Genomic DNA, 15,933 nt, shown 5'->3' with positions numbered 1-15,933 from the left:
ATGTTTGGTCTGAGGCTGGATTTGAACTCAGCTCTTCCTGACTTCAGGGCTGGTGCTCTATCTACTGTACCATGTAGCTGCCCCCCCCCCCCTTTTTTTTGTCTAGGCAATAGGGTTAAGTGACTTGCCCGGGGATCACATAGTGTTATGTGTCTGAGGTTAGATTTGAACTCAGGTCCTCTTGACTCAGAGGCTGGTGTGCTATCCACTGCGCCACCTAGCTGCCCCTCCAAGTATTATTTTTAACTAAAGAAATCTTTACCCCAGATTTAATGTATCTTGTTTAAGATTTTCATTGAATTGTCACTTTTCTTCCCATGATAATGAGGATATTTGGAATTAAGTCTGAAGATTATATTCTTTTTATCTCTTTTTTTACTGTTTACTTGCAATGGGAAGTGAATGAATGAATGAATGAATAAAGCATTTTTTAAGCTCCAAGTGGATACAAATAGAAAAGCAAGATAGTTCCTGTTCTCAAGGAGCTCACATTCTGTTGAAGAAAATGAATGGTTTCTGTATCAGAGGTGTCAAACTTGTGGGGGTCTGCAGAACTCCCAAGTGCAACAACAAAATAAATAAAAATATATAACATAGATGAGGTTAATTTGTGGTTTTCTGAGTCTATATGCAAGCTAGTAGTTTGAGTTTGACATTGTGAGGCCTACAACAGTCTGGAGTGCAGCCAGAACCAGATTAAAATGTAATTGGGAAATATGTAACAAAATAAATATAAATAGAGTAAAACATAGATAATAATTGCATTTTAAAGCTAAGTCAATATACATCCTGCAGGCATCCTTATATATGGTATAATGGCCCATTTCCTATTTGAGTATGATGGCACTACTCTACACTTCCTGTATATATTGGTGGAGGAGGGCAGGTAAATTCTCATAAATCCACAAATATGGATCTGATAAGCTTAGGCAGATGTAATAGCTGTCTACATAGTAATTACAGTGAACACGATACAGGATTTTTGTTTCTGTAAGTATAGTCGTTGGCTTAATGCTGATAACTTTATCCTAGTTGAATCAATACTCTTTGCCATTGCTACCAAATAGCTAAATTTCCTATTCATGAACTAGAATCTTATAACCTGATATTATTTCTTTCCTGGCAGCTACCTTCTGGCCACAACATGACCTCCCTTTTGGCTCCTTCCCTAGTCGTCATTCCCTTAATTACAACATTTATGGAGAAACCACTACTACTGCTTACGATTAATAAGAGCTCTCTATGTCATTGAGCTTTAGATTTTATGTTGGAGGTACACAAGCATGGGCTGACATGCTTTCTCCTCTTTGTCTTTGCTTTCACTCCCATCATCTGCCTGTCCTAGTGGTTTTTATAATTTTCCTTCATATATTTTACCTCTTTCTGTTTGTAAGATATGTATTTAGATACTCTTTGTTAAATGAATGCTAGGCAGCTATTATTTAGGCCACCAGGGGTAGTAAGGTGTGAAGGTTTAAGTAGAAAGAGACAGTTTCTCCAAGATTGGGAGATTGCGCATGTGACTAAGAAAAGAATAATGGAGGCAGAATTGTGTAACAGATGCTTGCCAGAGAGAATTTTTTTGATTAAGCATAAGTAAAAGATGAAAAGTAGAAAGGAGAAAAATGAAGTGTGTGAATATGGACACTTGCAGCCATAGGTGCTCGAACTTTTAAAAGAACATGTATATTTGAAAACTGTGATTATTTTATCTCTAGAGGAACTCTCCTCATCAAAAGTGCTGGTATAACTTAAGATCTTAGATAGTTTCTTGGGATATTGAGAATTTAAGTGACTTGCCCACAGTCATAGCTGGTATGTGTCAGAAGCAGGACTTGAAGCCAGGTCTGTCTGAATCCAAGGACTCACCTGCTCATTAAGCCATGCTGCCTCTCTCTATGTTGTCTCCACCATTAGATTGTAAGCTCTTTGAGTGTAGGGACTGTCTTTTGCCTCTTTTAGTGTCCCTTAGCACAGTGACTGGCACACAGTAGATGCTTAATAAATGTTAATTTATGTTTATTTATTGATTACTGATTGAGGTACCTTCCTATTGCAGTTCATATTTAGGAAACTACTTTTCTTTTTATTAATTTATTTTGATTTATCAACAATCACTTCCATAAGCTTTTGCATTTTAAATCTGCTCCCCTTCTTTCTGCCTCCCCAAGACAGCACACAATCTGATATAGGCTATACATATACATTCCTATTAAACTTATTTTCACATTAGTGATGTTGTGAGGAAGAATTAGAACCCAATAGGAACCATAAGAAAGAGAAAACAAAACACAACAGAAGAAAAAAAAATCAAACAGTATGTTTTGATCTGCATTCAAACTCCATAGTTCTTTCTTTGGATGTGGATAGCATTTTCCATCATGAGGCCTTTGGAGATGTCTTAGATCCTTGCATTGCTGAGAAGGGTTAAGTCTATCAGTGTTAGTCATCGAATAGTGTGACTGATGCTGTGTACAATGTTGTCCTGGTTCTGTTCACTTCACTCAGCATCAGTTCATGCAACTCTTTTCAGGTTTTTCTGAAGTCCTCCTGCTCATCATTTCTTATAGCACAATAGTATTCCGTTACATTCACAAACCACAACTTGTTCAGCCTTTCCCCAATTGATGGACATCCCCTCAATTTCCAATTCTTGGCCACCACAAAAAGAGCTGCTAAAAGTAATTTTGTATATGTAGGTCCTTTTCCCATTTGTATGATCTCTTTGGAATACAGCCCTAGAAGTGCTATTGCTGGGTCAGAGGTTATTCACATTTTTATAGGCCATTGAGCATAGTTCCAAATTGCTCTCCAAAATGGAGGATATTTGTATTAGGTTCTGCCTTGAAGAGAGTGCTTAAGAAATTAGTGAAAATTAACATGCAATCTATTAACAGGACATCCTCTCATTTTCCTCCTCCTTTTGGGTCCATTTGTCTTTTTAAAAAATTGAACGTTAAAAAAAATTTGAACTTAAAACAACAACAACAACAAAAAAGCATTACTATACATGTAGCAAGGTAATAAAAAAGGGATTCTATATGAAACTAAATCTCCATTTCATGTTTTTTTTTTAAAGTATATGATACATTTTCCATGTTACTGTCAAAACTGTCTCATTTGTCTATCCTTCCTTCTGAACTTCATTCTTTGTTCTGTTCATTTTAAAAATACCTCATTGGCCATCTCTTTTGGCATCACTTTTGCTAATCCCTTATTCCTCCATCCCCCTCTCAATCCTTCATTCATTGTTTGTCCTTAATCTGGAAGGTGATGTCATGATTTGTAAGTGAATTGGATTTAAGTGAGGTAGGGCTGTGCAGAGTCACCAGCCTCACTCTCTCCTCTCCTCTGGAGCCATCTAGGTCCAGTGCCTAGATATAGATCAAGATGACTGGCGAAGGCCCTGGATGCAGTGGGAGACCTTGGCCTTTTTAAGTTAAGGTCTTTCTCAGGTCTCGGTTTGACTGAGACAATGCCCATTCAGTGATTAAGGCTAGGTTAGAAATGAGGCCTCTTTTACCTAGTCAAAAAAAAAAAATCAACTTGGGAGAGGAAGACCCTCAGGGTTTCTGGCCAAAACAGAAATAATGATCTATGAGTAGCAGTAGCTGCCCTATTGGGCACCCAACTGGCCAGTTCCAGTTGGGCAATGAAGTTCCCTCTTTCCTTCCTTCCTTCCTTCCTTCCTCCCTCTCTCTCTTCCTCCCTTCTCTTCTTTCCCTCTGTCCACATAAGGAATCATATCCCTCTCCCTAATTAAAAACTGAAAGGAAGAAAAAGACCCTTGTAACAAACAGTGAAGCGAACAAACCAACACCGTTGGCCATGTCCAAAAATATATCTCTGCACCTTGTATTCATCACTCTATTTTCTTTATAGTGTTGTACTTTTATAAATTGTTCTGTTCATACTACCTACTATTTCCTGAGATTCCTTTTATAATTTCTTGTGGTATAATAATATTGCCTTATATTCATGTATTATGCTTTAGTGTAATATTTCCATTCCTCAGCTGTTTTAAGAGGCAATCTAAGATATCACTATAACTTTTAGTTTTTTTTCTTCTTTTCTCTTTTAGTCTTCCCTTCAGGATTATGACTTTGCTTGTGACTGTTACCTCCCTGGTCTTTATCTTTGCTCTTAACTGCCACTTCTCAACCTGCCTCACCCCCACCCTACCCCTTGTTTTTGTGTTAAGTTTCATGTATTTCTACACTAAATACTCTCTCTCTCTCTCTCTGTATATTTTCAATTGTCCTTTGTCTAAGGAGATAAGAGAGTGAGATTTTTCTGATGCCCACTCCTCACATTCTTTTTTCCATGTTTGTAAATTCGTCTTCCTACTTATCCCAGCCTTAAGAAATCATAAGTTCTACCCCCTTCCTCCTTTTTTACACTAAGGTATTCCTCTTTTTGTCCTTCTTTCTCTTTTCCCTTTTTAACTTTCAATATAGAGCCAGTCCTCCTCCAGAGATTCCTTGTTTTTCTTGTTTAGCTTTCCCAACACACTTTCAAGAAATGAAGGCTTTAAAGTGGGCATTTTTTTTCTTCCTCTATTAGAATTCTAGCAGTACATTCTCATAACTTCTAGTTGCTTAAATAATTTTACTTTTTTGGGTTTCTTTGGTCTCATGTTTTATTTCAGAATTCCTTACTCAGTCCTGTTCTTTGCTTCAGAAATACTTGAAAGTCTTATTATTGGACCACCTGAAAGCTGTGATCCCCCCCCCCCCAAAAAAAAAGCCTTGATACCACACTTCAAGAAATTATCAAGGAAAACTGTCCTGGTAGCCTAGAACCAGGGTATAAAATAGAAATTGAAAGAATCTACTGATAACCTCCTGAAAGAGATCTCAAAATGAAAACTCCCAGGAATATTATAACCAAATTTTAGAGCCAAATATTGTCAAGGACAAAATACTGAAAGCGGCCAGAAAGAAGTAATTCAAATATCATGGGAGCCAGAGTTAGGAAAACACAAGATTTAGCAGCTTCTAAACTAAAGGATCAGAGGGTTTGGAATATGATATTCTGGAGGGTAAAGGAGCTAGGATTAAAACCTAGAATCACCTACCCAGCAAAATTAGACATTTAATGAAATAGAGAACTTTATAGAAAATCTGACAGTCAGATACAAGTCTCAAGAGAAGCATAATACGGTTGACAGGAAAGAGAACTGATAAGGGATTCAATAAGGTTAGACTGTTTACATTCCTACATTGAAAGATGATCATTGTAAATCTTCAGAACTTTATCATTATTAAGGCAGTTAGAAGGTGTATACATAGAGGACACAGGTATGAGTTTACTGTGATGGGATAATATCTGAAAAAAAAAATAAGGGGTGAGAGAGGGAGGCACAAAAGAGCTTTTACAAGGGAGGGGAAAGAAATGATGGACGACACTTGAACCTTACTCTTATTGGAACTGGCTCAAAGAGAGAATAACATACACACGAAGTTGGTTATAGAAATCTATCTAACCCTATGGGGAAGTAGGAGAGGAAGGGTACAAGAGAAGGAGGAGGGGGCTATTAGAAGGGAGGGCAAATTGGGGAAGGCAGTGCTCAGAAGCAAAACACTTGAAAAGAGACAGGGTGAAAGGAGAGTGAGGGAGAGGATAAATAGGGAAAAACAGGATGGAGGGAAATACATATTAATCACAAATGTCAAAAAAATTCTTACATTATCTCTGTTTATTTGTTTCAGTTGTATCCAACTTTTCATGATGCTATATAGGGTTTTCTTGGTAAAGATACTGGAGTGGTTTGCCATTTCATTCTTCATCTCATTTTACAGATGAGGAAACTGAGGCAAACAGGGTTAAATGATTTGCCCAGGGTTACGTAGCTAACAAGTGTCTGAGGTTGGAGTCAAGTCCTCCTGACTCCAAGGCTGGAGCTCTATCCTAGCTGCCCTTGTCATTGCAACTTTTAAAAATTTAGCTGTTTAATGTATTTTATTACAGTCTTGCTTTGATTCTCTATTATTAGAATGCGTTTTGTATAAGCAGCAACTTTTGGGCTTTGTTTTCTAATACATTCTGAAATTCACTTTTTATTGATGAGTTCTCCCTATTAACATTTGGGGTTATAATTAAATCTGTTTTTCCTACTTTGAGATCCTGTTTTTTCCTTTTTATGGCACAAATGCCATGATGTCTACTTTTTATTTTTTTTTTTAACAGCCTAGTATTACTATCCCTCCGTAGTAAGCCACAACTATGTCTTTTCCTGGAGATAAAGCATCTTACTTTGTAACAGTACAATGTTAATCACTTCCCCTTCTTTCTTATTCACACCAAAGACATATCTTACATTTATTGTTAAAGTCTTAAAATCCTTTTATTACTCTTCCATTCTTATATAGCTTTCATTTTCAGTTATCTCTTTCCTACTCCAGTGAATCATTTTTTGTAGTAAAAATAAAAGCTAGAAAGTGGTGATGGTGGTAACGTTCAGTAGAACCAAACAACATATCAACAGTATCTGAAATATTCTGTATCCATAGTTTTCTGTGTAAAGAAGTATGAGATGTACATTTTCTTAACTCTTTGCCAAGGCCATAACAACAGAAAGAACTTTGTTTTACTGCCCCTGTGATCAATATTAATTCATAGAAAATATTAATTAAATTAAATTAATTAAATAAAATATTAATTGGTATAAAATAGAGAGGTACTTGCTTGCTTAAGCTGTTTGTCCCTGTCAGAAAGCATGTCAGAGCTGAGTCCTCTTCAAAGAGAGTTTGTGTTATTAAGGGTTCTTTACCTGGAGTCTGTGGATTTAAAAAAAAATCATAACTGCTTTTCAGTTTGATTAGTTTACTTCATAATCCCATGTATCTTGTTTTATGCATTTTTTAAAAATGGTATTTTGAGATGGATTCCATAGGTTTGATCAGACTGCAAAAAAAAAAAATCCGTGATATAAAAAAGCTTAAGAACTCCTTATAGGTAGTGAGATCCTCCAGTGCTTCTGTTTTCAGGTGATATTTTACAGATTGTGTCAAGCCCTTGTACACTGTAAAGCTTCCTAAGGGAGATCTATAATCCTTTAAGATTTTGGCCTAACTTCACATGGGAAAAATCAAATGGATGAAGGAATGCCTACTGTCCATGCAATGAATCACAGTTTGGGGCAGCCCAATAAATTTAGTCAGATCCTGCATATAGGGACCAGAATTCAGTAGGAGTGTATTCAAAGATTTTCTTTGTGAAATTAAGAGTTCTTGGCATTCTCCAGGCTTCTATTGGAGAGAAAGGCACACTTTTTAAAAGCCGTTATTTTTCTGGTGAAGCTCTATGGCCATGTGTCATAGAAGACAGCAGTTTCAACTAACTGAATTTGAGAATCACCCAAAGTGCAATGTCGGGACACAGGTTGGGCATAAAGAAATTGCAACAGATCATAAACAAGGGATTATGCAAGAAGAGCAGTATAAAGAAAGTCATTAGAAAAGTGTTTGACTAAAAAAAGATGACCGTGGCATGTAAACAGAGGGAGGGATAACTGGTAAATAAAACATATTCTTCATTGGTATGCATAGAATGTCAAGAGATCATGAAGAAGGCTTCTGGCATTATGAATTGACAACTTGTGAATAGATTTATTCATGGGTATAGAAGCACAGAAATTACACAGGGATGGGCCACAATTTGCACAGTTGGAAGATATATCAGTGCTGGTCTATTGGAATATTAGAGTATGTCAAATAAGAAAGTGGTTTAGAAAATAAGCGTTTCTCCCTCACTCCCAATTCCTTGTTTCATTAACTTTTACTTGTGGTATCTAATTTAAAGAAATCATGTTAATTCTCTTATCACTTCCCCTTAGTCTTCTAAAGTCAGTTCTTCATGATCTTTTTTCTTGGAATCTGTCCTAAATTTCCTAGGCTTAAAAAAGCTCAAACATTTTACCAATTCATTTTGTCTTTATACCACATTCATTTCTTTCCCCAGTCCAAAGATTGAACCTTCCCTTATGAACCATCCCATCACAATTTAGTGAAAGGACCACTCTGTTAATTTTACAATATTCCGACCTGATAGTGTCTGACATCTGTGTCATGAAGAGGGAGATAAGTTCCTTTATTTTTTGTCCTGGACCTTTACTGGTTTTTCATTTCATCAAAGCGCAGCATCCTTTTTAGCTGTCTTTTTATTTGTGTTTTTATAGTTACTGTTTATGCTCTTTTGATTGTGCTTATTTTGCCCTTTATCAGTTCATATATTTTCCAGTGTTTATTTGAATCCTTCATTTGTCATTTCTTTTTGCAAAATAGTATTGTTATATTAATATCTCAGCTTTTTTCAGTCATTCCTCAATCAGTGGGTATTCATCTTGTGCTTCCTTAGAATGCTACTGTGAATATTTTGACATATATTGGGCCTTCACTTCTTTCTTCCTTGGTAGTATATGCCCTGTAATTACATTACTGGGTTGAAGTATATAGAAAACCTAAAAAAGTCCTCTTCACCCCCTCAAAATTCCAAATTTAAATCCTAAATGATTGGATCACTTCATGAATCCACCAGCTATGCCTCTTTTCCCATAGGACTGTTAACATTGACTTTCCATAGCAATTATCATGATGTGAGATAAAATTTTAGGATTCTTTTAATTTGTATTTCTTTCATTTTTTATTTTTTGAGTATGTTTTCATATGGTCATTAATAGTTTGAAATACTTTTGAAAACTTTGTCTTTTGACCATGTATTTATTGGAGAATAGTATTTGCGTGATATATATATATATATATATATATATATGTGATATATATATATGCGTGTGTATACATAACTCTCTCTCTATATATAACTACATATAAAAGTTATTTTGGTTATTAGACTTCGGGTGATATTTGTAGAATTTTCCCTACTCTGTTGTTTCTCTTTTACTTTTATTAGTGCAACAACTTTAAAATTTTATTTAGTCATAATGGTCTTTCTTTTTATCTTCTATGTTTATATTCCTTTTGAGCTATAATTTGTTGGTCTAATCTCATTTTTGCCAGATTGCTTTCCAGTTTTCCCAGTTCTAATAGAAAAAGTGGTTCTTTCTTGAGTAATTTATGTTCTTAGATTTATCATGTGCCCATCCAGTGCTTGCATTTATTCCTTATCTAGTCTGTTCAAGTGAATCATTTTTCTTTTTTAAAAACTGATACCAAATAGTTTTATAATATTGTTTGAATATAACATAACATAGCTTCATAATTCATTTTGAATGTAATATAATATAGTTTGAAGTCTGATAATGCTATTGAAGCACCCTTCATTTCTGTATTTTCTCAAAATTTCCATCGAGATTCCAGACCTTTTGTTCTTCCAAATCAATTTTGTTATTATTTTGTTTAGTTCTGTCAGTTTTGATTGGTACAGCATGAAATCTGAAAATTTAGGTAGATTTTTCATTTTTAACATTGGAATGTCCCAACTATATTTTGTAATAATGTTCACATAAATCTTGCATGTGCCATTATGGGCTAATTCATATTTCATTTTATAGTCATTTTGAGTGAATTTTCTCACTTCTTCCTTTTTTGTTAGTGCTGCATAGAAATTCAGATTATTTTTGTGGCTTTATTTTGCATCACAATACTTTACTGGAGTGATTAACATAGAAATAGGGATTATTCCATCCTTTGTATCACCAGTGTCTAGCACTGTGCCTGGTACCTAGTTACCCAATTAATGCTTCCTGAATGTTTTGGATAATTGTCTCAGTTGTATATGATTCTCTGGGGTTTTCTAAGTATACTGGGATGACAAGCAAATAGGGATGGCATTTCTTCTTTGCTTTTGTTCATCTTGTATTTCTCTAAGGAGTGCTTTGTAATTAAATTTATACAAGTATTGCGTCTGCTTTGGTAGATAAATCTCCTGAATATTTTATACATTTTGTAATTATTTTGAATAGGATTTCCCTTTCTATTGTTTCCTCTTGGATCTTATTATTATATAGAAATGCTGTTGATTTTTGTGGGTAAACTTTGTAGCCAGCTTTCCTGAGCCTATTGTCTCAGTTACTTTTTTTGCCAATCCACTAGCATTTTCCAAGTAAATTGTCATCAGGTCTTTACATCTCTCCATCTCTCTTCCCTTTCTCTTTCTCTCCTCTACACTTCTCTCTTGTTCCTGTTCTTTTCCTCGCTTCTCTCCCCCTCCTCTTCTCCTTTTGTCTTCCAAACCTAGATCTCTTTCTTTTCTCATCTGCAAGAAGCCTTTTCTAGTCTTTAATATTAGTGCGTTTCCTCAGAGATTATCTCTGGAGGCAGCTAGGTGGTACAGTAGATAGAGCCCTGGGCCTAGTGTCAGGAAGATCTTAGTTCAAATATAGTCTCAAACATTCACTGGCTGTGTGACCCTTAGCCTCTTAGTCACTTAAGCTTTGTTTGCTTCAGTTTCCTTATTGGTAAAGTATTATTTACCTCCTAGGGTTGTGATAAGGATTAAAAGAAATATTTATGTAAGTGCTTAGCAAAGTTACTGGTACATAGTAGGTATCATATAAAAATGCTAGTATTCATTCATTAATTCATTCATTCATTCTCCAACTCTGAGGCTTGCGTTGTTGACTGCCCCCTTTCCTATTTCCTCGGCTTCTGGATGGCTTTTTGTTCAGTTCAAGTTCAGTTCAAGGATAGAAGAAATAACTTTCTATAGCTTATTGGATATCTTGATAATTATTTTTCCTGGTACAATTTTCAGATTTTTCCTGACATAGGGAATTTGATCTGTGTGCCTTGGTGTAGGCCATCATTTTCACCAGAAGTTTTTGATTGACTATTAAGTATTAATGTTGAGGATAAGTTAGTTCCAAGGTATTTGCATTTTTACAACTATGTTGATAGAATGAGAAGATTCCCTAAGTTAGGAGTATTAATTCTCAGTAGAATAATTTGCTCTGTCTTTCATATCACTTTAGAAAAAGGCAATTTCAGGAAGTAATATAATATTGTAGCTCTGGGTGAACAGTGGTATGTAAAATTACCTGGATTTTTGAAAATACATTTGTCATTTTAATGTTTGCTTTATTTTAAAAAATAAATTATTAAATTTTTATAAAAATGTTCAATACAAATTTATAAATAAATTTATGATATTTAATTTATAAATATAAATATAATTAAATATTATGAAGTATTGATTTTTTAAATAATGTCTCAAATTTAAATAATGTCTCAAATAATGTCTCAAATTAAATAATGTCTCAAAAAAGGTTAAATTACCTTGTAGATTGAGAGATCAATGATACCTTAACATTCATGAGGTATAAATTCCTAGAAGCATCTTTCTGATGAATTTTTAATGTTGAATGTCTCTTGTTTTTTTACATCATTAGTTTCTGAAGTGTACCCCTTCTTTCCCTAAACCATTCTTTATAACAAGTAGTATTTTTTTAAACACAAAAAAGGGGGGAAAATCTACATAACCAACTAGTACTTTGATAAAACCTGAAAACACATGCAAGGTACAGCTCTTGTAAACCTCCCATTTTCAGAAGGGAATGGGTTGGGAGTATCCCCTTATATTTCCCCTTTTGAGTCATACTTGTTCTTTGTAATTTTGCTGTGTTCACTTTTTTGGGTTTGAGTGTTCTTTCCATTAGAGTCATTGTGTATGTTTTCATGGCTCTGCTTACTTCATTGTGCATCAGTTCATGTGCATCTTTCTTTGCTTCTCTGTATTCATTACAATCATCATTTTTTCCAGCACAGTAATATTCCATGACATTTATGTATAATTTTTCAGCCTTTCTCCAGTCAACGATCATCTATTTTGTTTCAAGTTCTTTGCTTTCACAAACAGTGCTGCTATAAATATTTTGGTATATATGAGACTTTTTTATCAGTGGCTTCCTTATGGTATAAGTCCAATAATGGAATCTCAAAAAGTATGGACATTTAGTTACTTTGTTTACATAGTTCTAATAGTTCATAGTGCTTTCTAAAAATAGTTGTATCAAAACAAAACAAAAAGAAAAATGGTTGTATCAATCCGTAGCTCCACTAACAATGTAGTAGTATGTACAACTTCTCCAACATTGACTATTTAAAAAATTTTTATCATTTCTGAAGAATTTTTGGTGAGCTTTTAGACTCAGTGGATACAAATGAGATTTTGAAAGATGCCTTTTGCTTTCTTAATTAACCTGTCCATCACTGGGCTCTCCACGTATACTAAATTTTAGATTTCTTTCATTGCAGGCCAAGATTACTCCTCCACAGCATGGTCATCTGGTACTGAGTCTTTGTGGCAGGCCACAACTGTTCCATCAAGCACTCGTAGTAGCCACACCCGACGACATAGTATCGCTTCTGACAGTGGGGACACTGGCATTGGAACCTCCTGTTCTGACAGTGTGGAAGGTGAGTTAAATTGATGAACCGTAAGAAATTATTAGACTTAATGATGATTATGACCTGAGAAAATGAAAAGAGTATCTGTTCCATCATTTCTAATTGATATATTGGTAAATACTAATAGAATATTAATTTGCAAGAGTAATTTTTAATGATCCTTTATCTCATATATAATTACTTTGGCTTGTAAGATGAAGTCAGTTTTTCTGCTATATTTTTGTTTATGTTCTTTTCTTAGAAACATTTGATTTAAAACATTTGATAAAACATTTAAAACATTAGTTTTCTTTATTCTGATTATCATAATAATATCCTTTGACAGATCTTACGAAACAGCACGTTAAATTTAATGTTGTATTAAATGTATGCAATAGAAATGTGAGGAGTTTTTCTAGAATTCAAGATGGGTAATGCAACTTTCTTAGCACATTGTGATTGTTTTGACAGAATCTGTTGTTTAACCTAGTGTGCCATTGCTGGGCTAGCAATTACATAGAGTCCATAATATTATGGACTCAATGTATATTTTTGTAAATTTGCCAGGCATTCTAAAACATAAATATGGAAAGAAGAGAAATATGTACAAGGCATAGTACATGTGGTTCTATACAAAGATCAGGAATCAGTAAATCAAGAGAGCGGCAGTCTGAGTTAGATTTAAGAAATCCAGCATCCTAGTTTTGTTGGACCAAAATTTTTGAAAATGAATTAAAGTCACGCGTGGTGGCACCTGCCAGTAATCCCTGCTATTGAGGATGCTGACGCTGGCTGATCTCTTGAGCTTGGAAGGTCTGAGCTGCAATGGTCTAGGTTGATCCAGTATCTGCATTAAATTTAACAATAAATAATGAACCCCTAGACATCTCCCTCCCTCCAGCCAAACCATGTTCTACCAAGTTGCCAAAGAATGGACAGACCAGCCCAGGTTGGAAACAGGGCAGGTCAAGGAACCTGTGTCAGTCACAGTGGGACTGGGATCATGAGTTTAGCCCCTGCCCCTCTAACCTCAGTGATTTAGAGCCACTCTTTTTTTTGTGGGGAGGGAGGAAGGAAGAAAAGATGAGAAAAAATGGTTTTTATTAAGTGATGGTCTTTATAAAAAAAAATCTACCCTTTTCTGTTCTCTTTAAATTTTAACTCTGATAGTTGTAGATTTAAAGACTAGTAATTATACTTACTAGCATTCATACAGTGCTTTAAGACTCACAAAATAGTTTCATCCTTTTTTTTTTTTGGGTGAGGCAGCTGGGGTTAAGTGACTTGCCCAGAGTCACATAGCTTGTGTGTGTTATGTGTCTGAGGTCTGATTTGAACTCAGGTCCTCCTGACCCCAGGGCCTGTGCTCTATCCACTGCGCCACCCAGCTGCCCCATAAATACATTTTTAACTCAACAAACACCAAAAAAAAGCATTTTTCCCTTTTTTGTATCACTGTTACCACATGCTTCCTCTCTATTTCTATTCAAAAAAATAGAAAAAAAAGTCACTTCTAAGATATAAACATAGTCAAAGTGAATTTGCACAGTGGCTATTTCCAAAAATGTGTGTCCCTTTCCACACCTTCTATCACTTTTGTGTAAGGAAGTGAGTCTCAAATGCGAGATGCGCAAATTTAGAGAATCCATCCCAAATGTTCACATGGACTATTTATTTGTGCCTGACCTGTGGCAAAGCATTCTGAGCTCATATTGGTCTGATCAGCCACAGTTGGACACACTGTAATTTGACTCTAGCATCGAGAATGAAGGACAACAACCAGGAAGTGAGTGATAGGCTTCACTGTGGGTCTTGTAGAGATGTGTTATGTCAATTAAAGTTTTTCATAGTTGTTTTTCATGTAGAAATTGTTTCCTGGTCCTGCTTACTTCACTCTTAGGATTCTTTGGAATCATCTTTTGTTATTTCTTACAGTGGAATAATATTCTCTTACATTCATAATGGGCAGCTATGTGGCACAGTGGATAGAGTCCTGGGCCAGGAGTCAGGAGTATCTAAGTTCAAATGTGGCCGTAGACACTTAGTAGCTGTGTGACCATGTGTAAATCACTTAACTTCTGTCTTCTGTTGCTTCCTCATCTGTAAAATGGGGATATTAATAACATTTTCCTCCCAGGGTTGTTGTGAGGATCAAATGAAATAGATAATGATTGTAAAGGGCTTAACACAATTCTTGGCACATAGTAAGAACTATATAAGTGTTCGTTGTTGTTATTATTAACTTACTATAATCTTTTAAAGTAGTTTTCCAACTTACAGTCACTCTTTTACTTTCCAGTTTTTCCCCCTTTTCTAATCTTTTTCTTCTTTTAGTACCCGTTTGGGCATCAGGAAGTTTGTTTGGTTTGTGACTATTCTTTCCCCTTTTTAATCTGATGTATTTCTACAGTAAACTCTGGGTATGTTTGTTAGAGGCAGCTAGCTGGTACAGTGGATAGTACATTTGAACTGGAGTAGGAAGGCCCGAGTTAAAATTTGGTATCAGATGCTTTGTGACCGTGGGCAAGTCATTGGAACTCTGTCTGCCTTAGGCAGACAGAAATAGGGATGCTAATAGCACCTATGTCTCAGGATTATTGTGAGGATCAAGTGAGATAATAGTTGTTAAAGTCCTTGGCAAATCTAAAGTGTTCTATACTGTGCTAGCACTTACTGTTATATGTATTCAGTCCACATTTGTCCAGTCAAGATAAAAATGAGGTTCACTTAATTATCCTATCTAAAAACCCTGTCCCTTTCTTGATGGTTCTTTACTCTTTTCACATAACTGTATCATGAGAAATAGCAAGTTGTATTCCTCTTTTCTTCTTCCTACCGTTGTATATTCCTTCTTCCCTCCATTCTCTTTCCAGTTTTAAAACTCAGACATGAACCAGTCCACTCTTACATCCTTTGTGTTTCTTACTTAACACTTGGGGCGTGGGGGTGAGAAAGGATCAACTTGCATAAAAATATTTATAGCAGTTCTTTTTGTGATGGCAAAGAATTGGAAGTTGAAAGAATGCCCCATTAATTGAGAAATAGCTGAACAAATTGTCGTATATGATTATAATGGAATACTAACTGTGCTGTAAGAAATTATGAGCAGGCAGATTTCAGAAAAGGCTGGAAAGACTTATATGAACTGATGCACAGTGAAGTGAGCAGAACCAGGAGAACGTTGTACACAGTAGCAGCAATATTGTGTGATGATCAACTGTGAGTGACTTACCTATTCTCAGCAAAGCAAAGATCCAAGACAGTTCTTAAGGACTCATGATGAAAAATGCTATCCACCACCAGAGAAAGAACTGATGGAGTCTGAATGCATATCAAAGCATCCTATTTTTCACTTTCTGTATTTTTCTTTTGGTGTTTTTTTTCCCCCATTGGGTCTGTGTCTTCTTTTACAATATAACTCATATGGTAACTCGTTTTGCATGATTGAACATACATTATCTATAACAAATTGATTACTGTCTCAAGGAGGGGGGAAGTGAGAGGAGAGAGAAAATTTGGAACTTAGAATTTTTAAAAAAAGAATGATAAAATTGTCTTTACATGTAACTGGGGAAAAATAAAATATTAT

The 15,933-nt window shown here is 35.3% G+C and overlaps 1 protein-coding gene across 1 annotated transcript in view; it reads left to right on the top strand.

Moving 5' to 3' along the window:
• The window catches only part of CEP85L (centrosomal protein 85 like), a 160,463-nt gene that overhangs the window by 16,603 nt on the left and 127,927 nt on the right, over nt 1-15,933 (top strand). The window contains exon 2 of the mRNA XM_027848564.1: nt 12,213-12,374. Coding sequence (XP_027704365.1) covers nt 12,213-12,374 — 162 coding nt within the window. The remainder of the gene's footprint in view (nt 1-12,212; nt 12,375-15,933) is intronic.

Source organism: Vombatus ursinus, unplaced genomic scaffold, assembly GCF_900497805.2.
Source record: "Vombatus ursinus unplaced genomic scaffold, bare-nosed wombat genome assembly UNPS02006779.1, whole genome shotgun sequence".
NCBI classification, from domain to species: domain Eukaryota; kingdom Metazoa; phylum Chordata; class Mammalia; order Diprotodontia; family Vombatidae; genus Vombatus; species Vombatus ursinus.
This window is presented reverse-complemented; position numbering and strand designations above follow the sequence as displayed.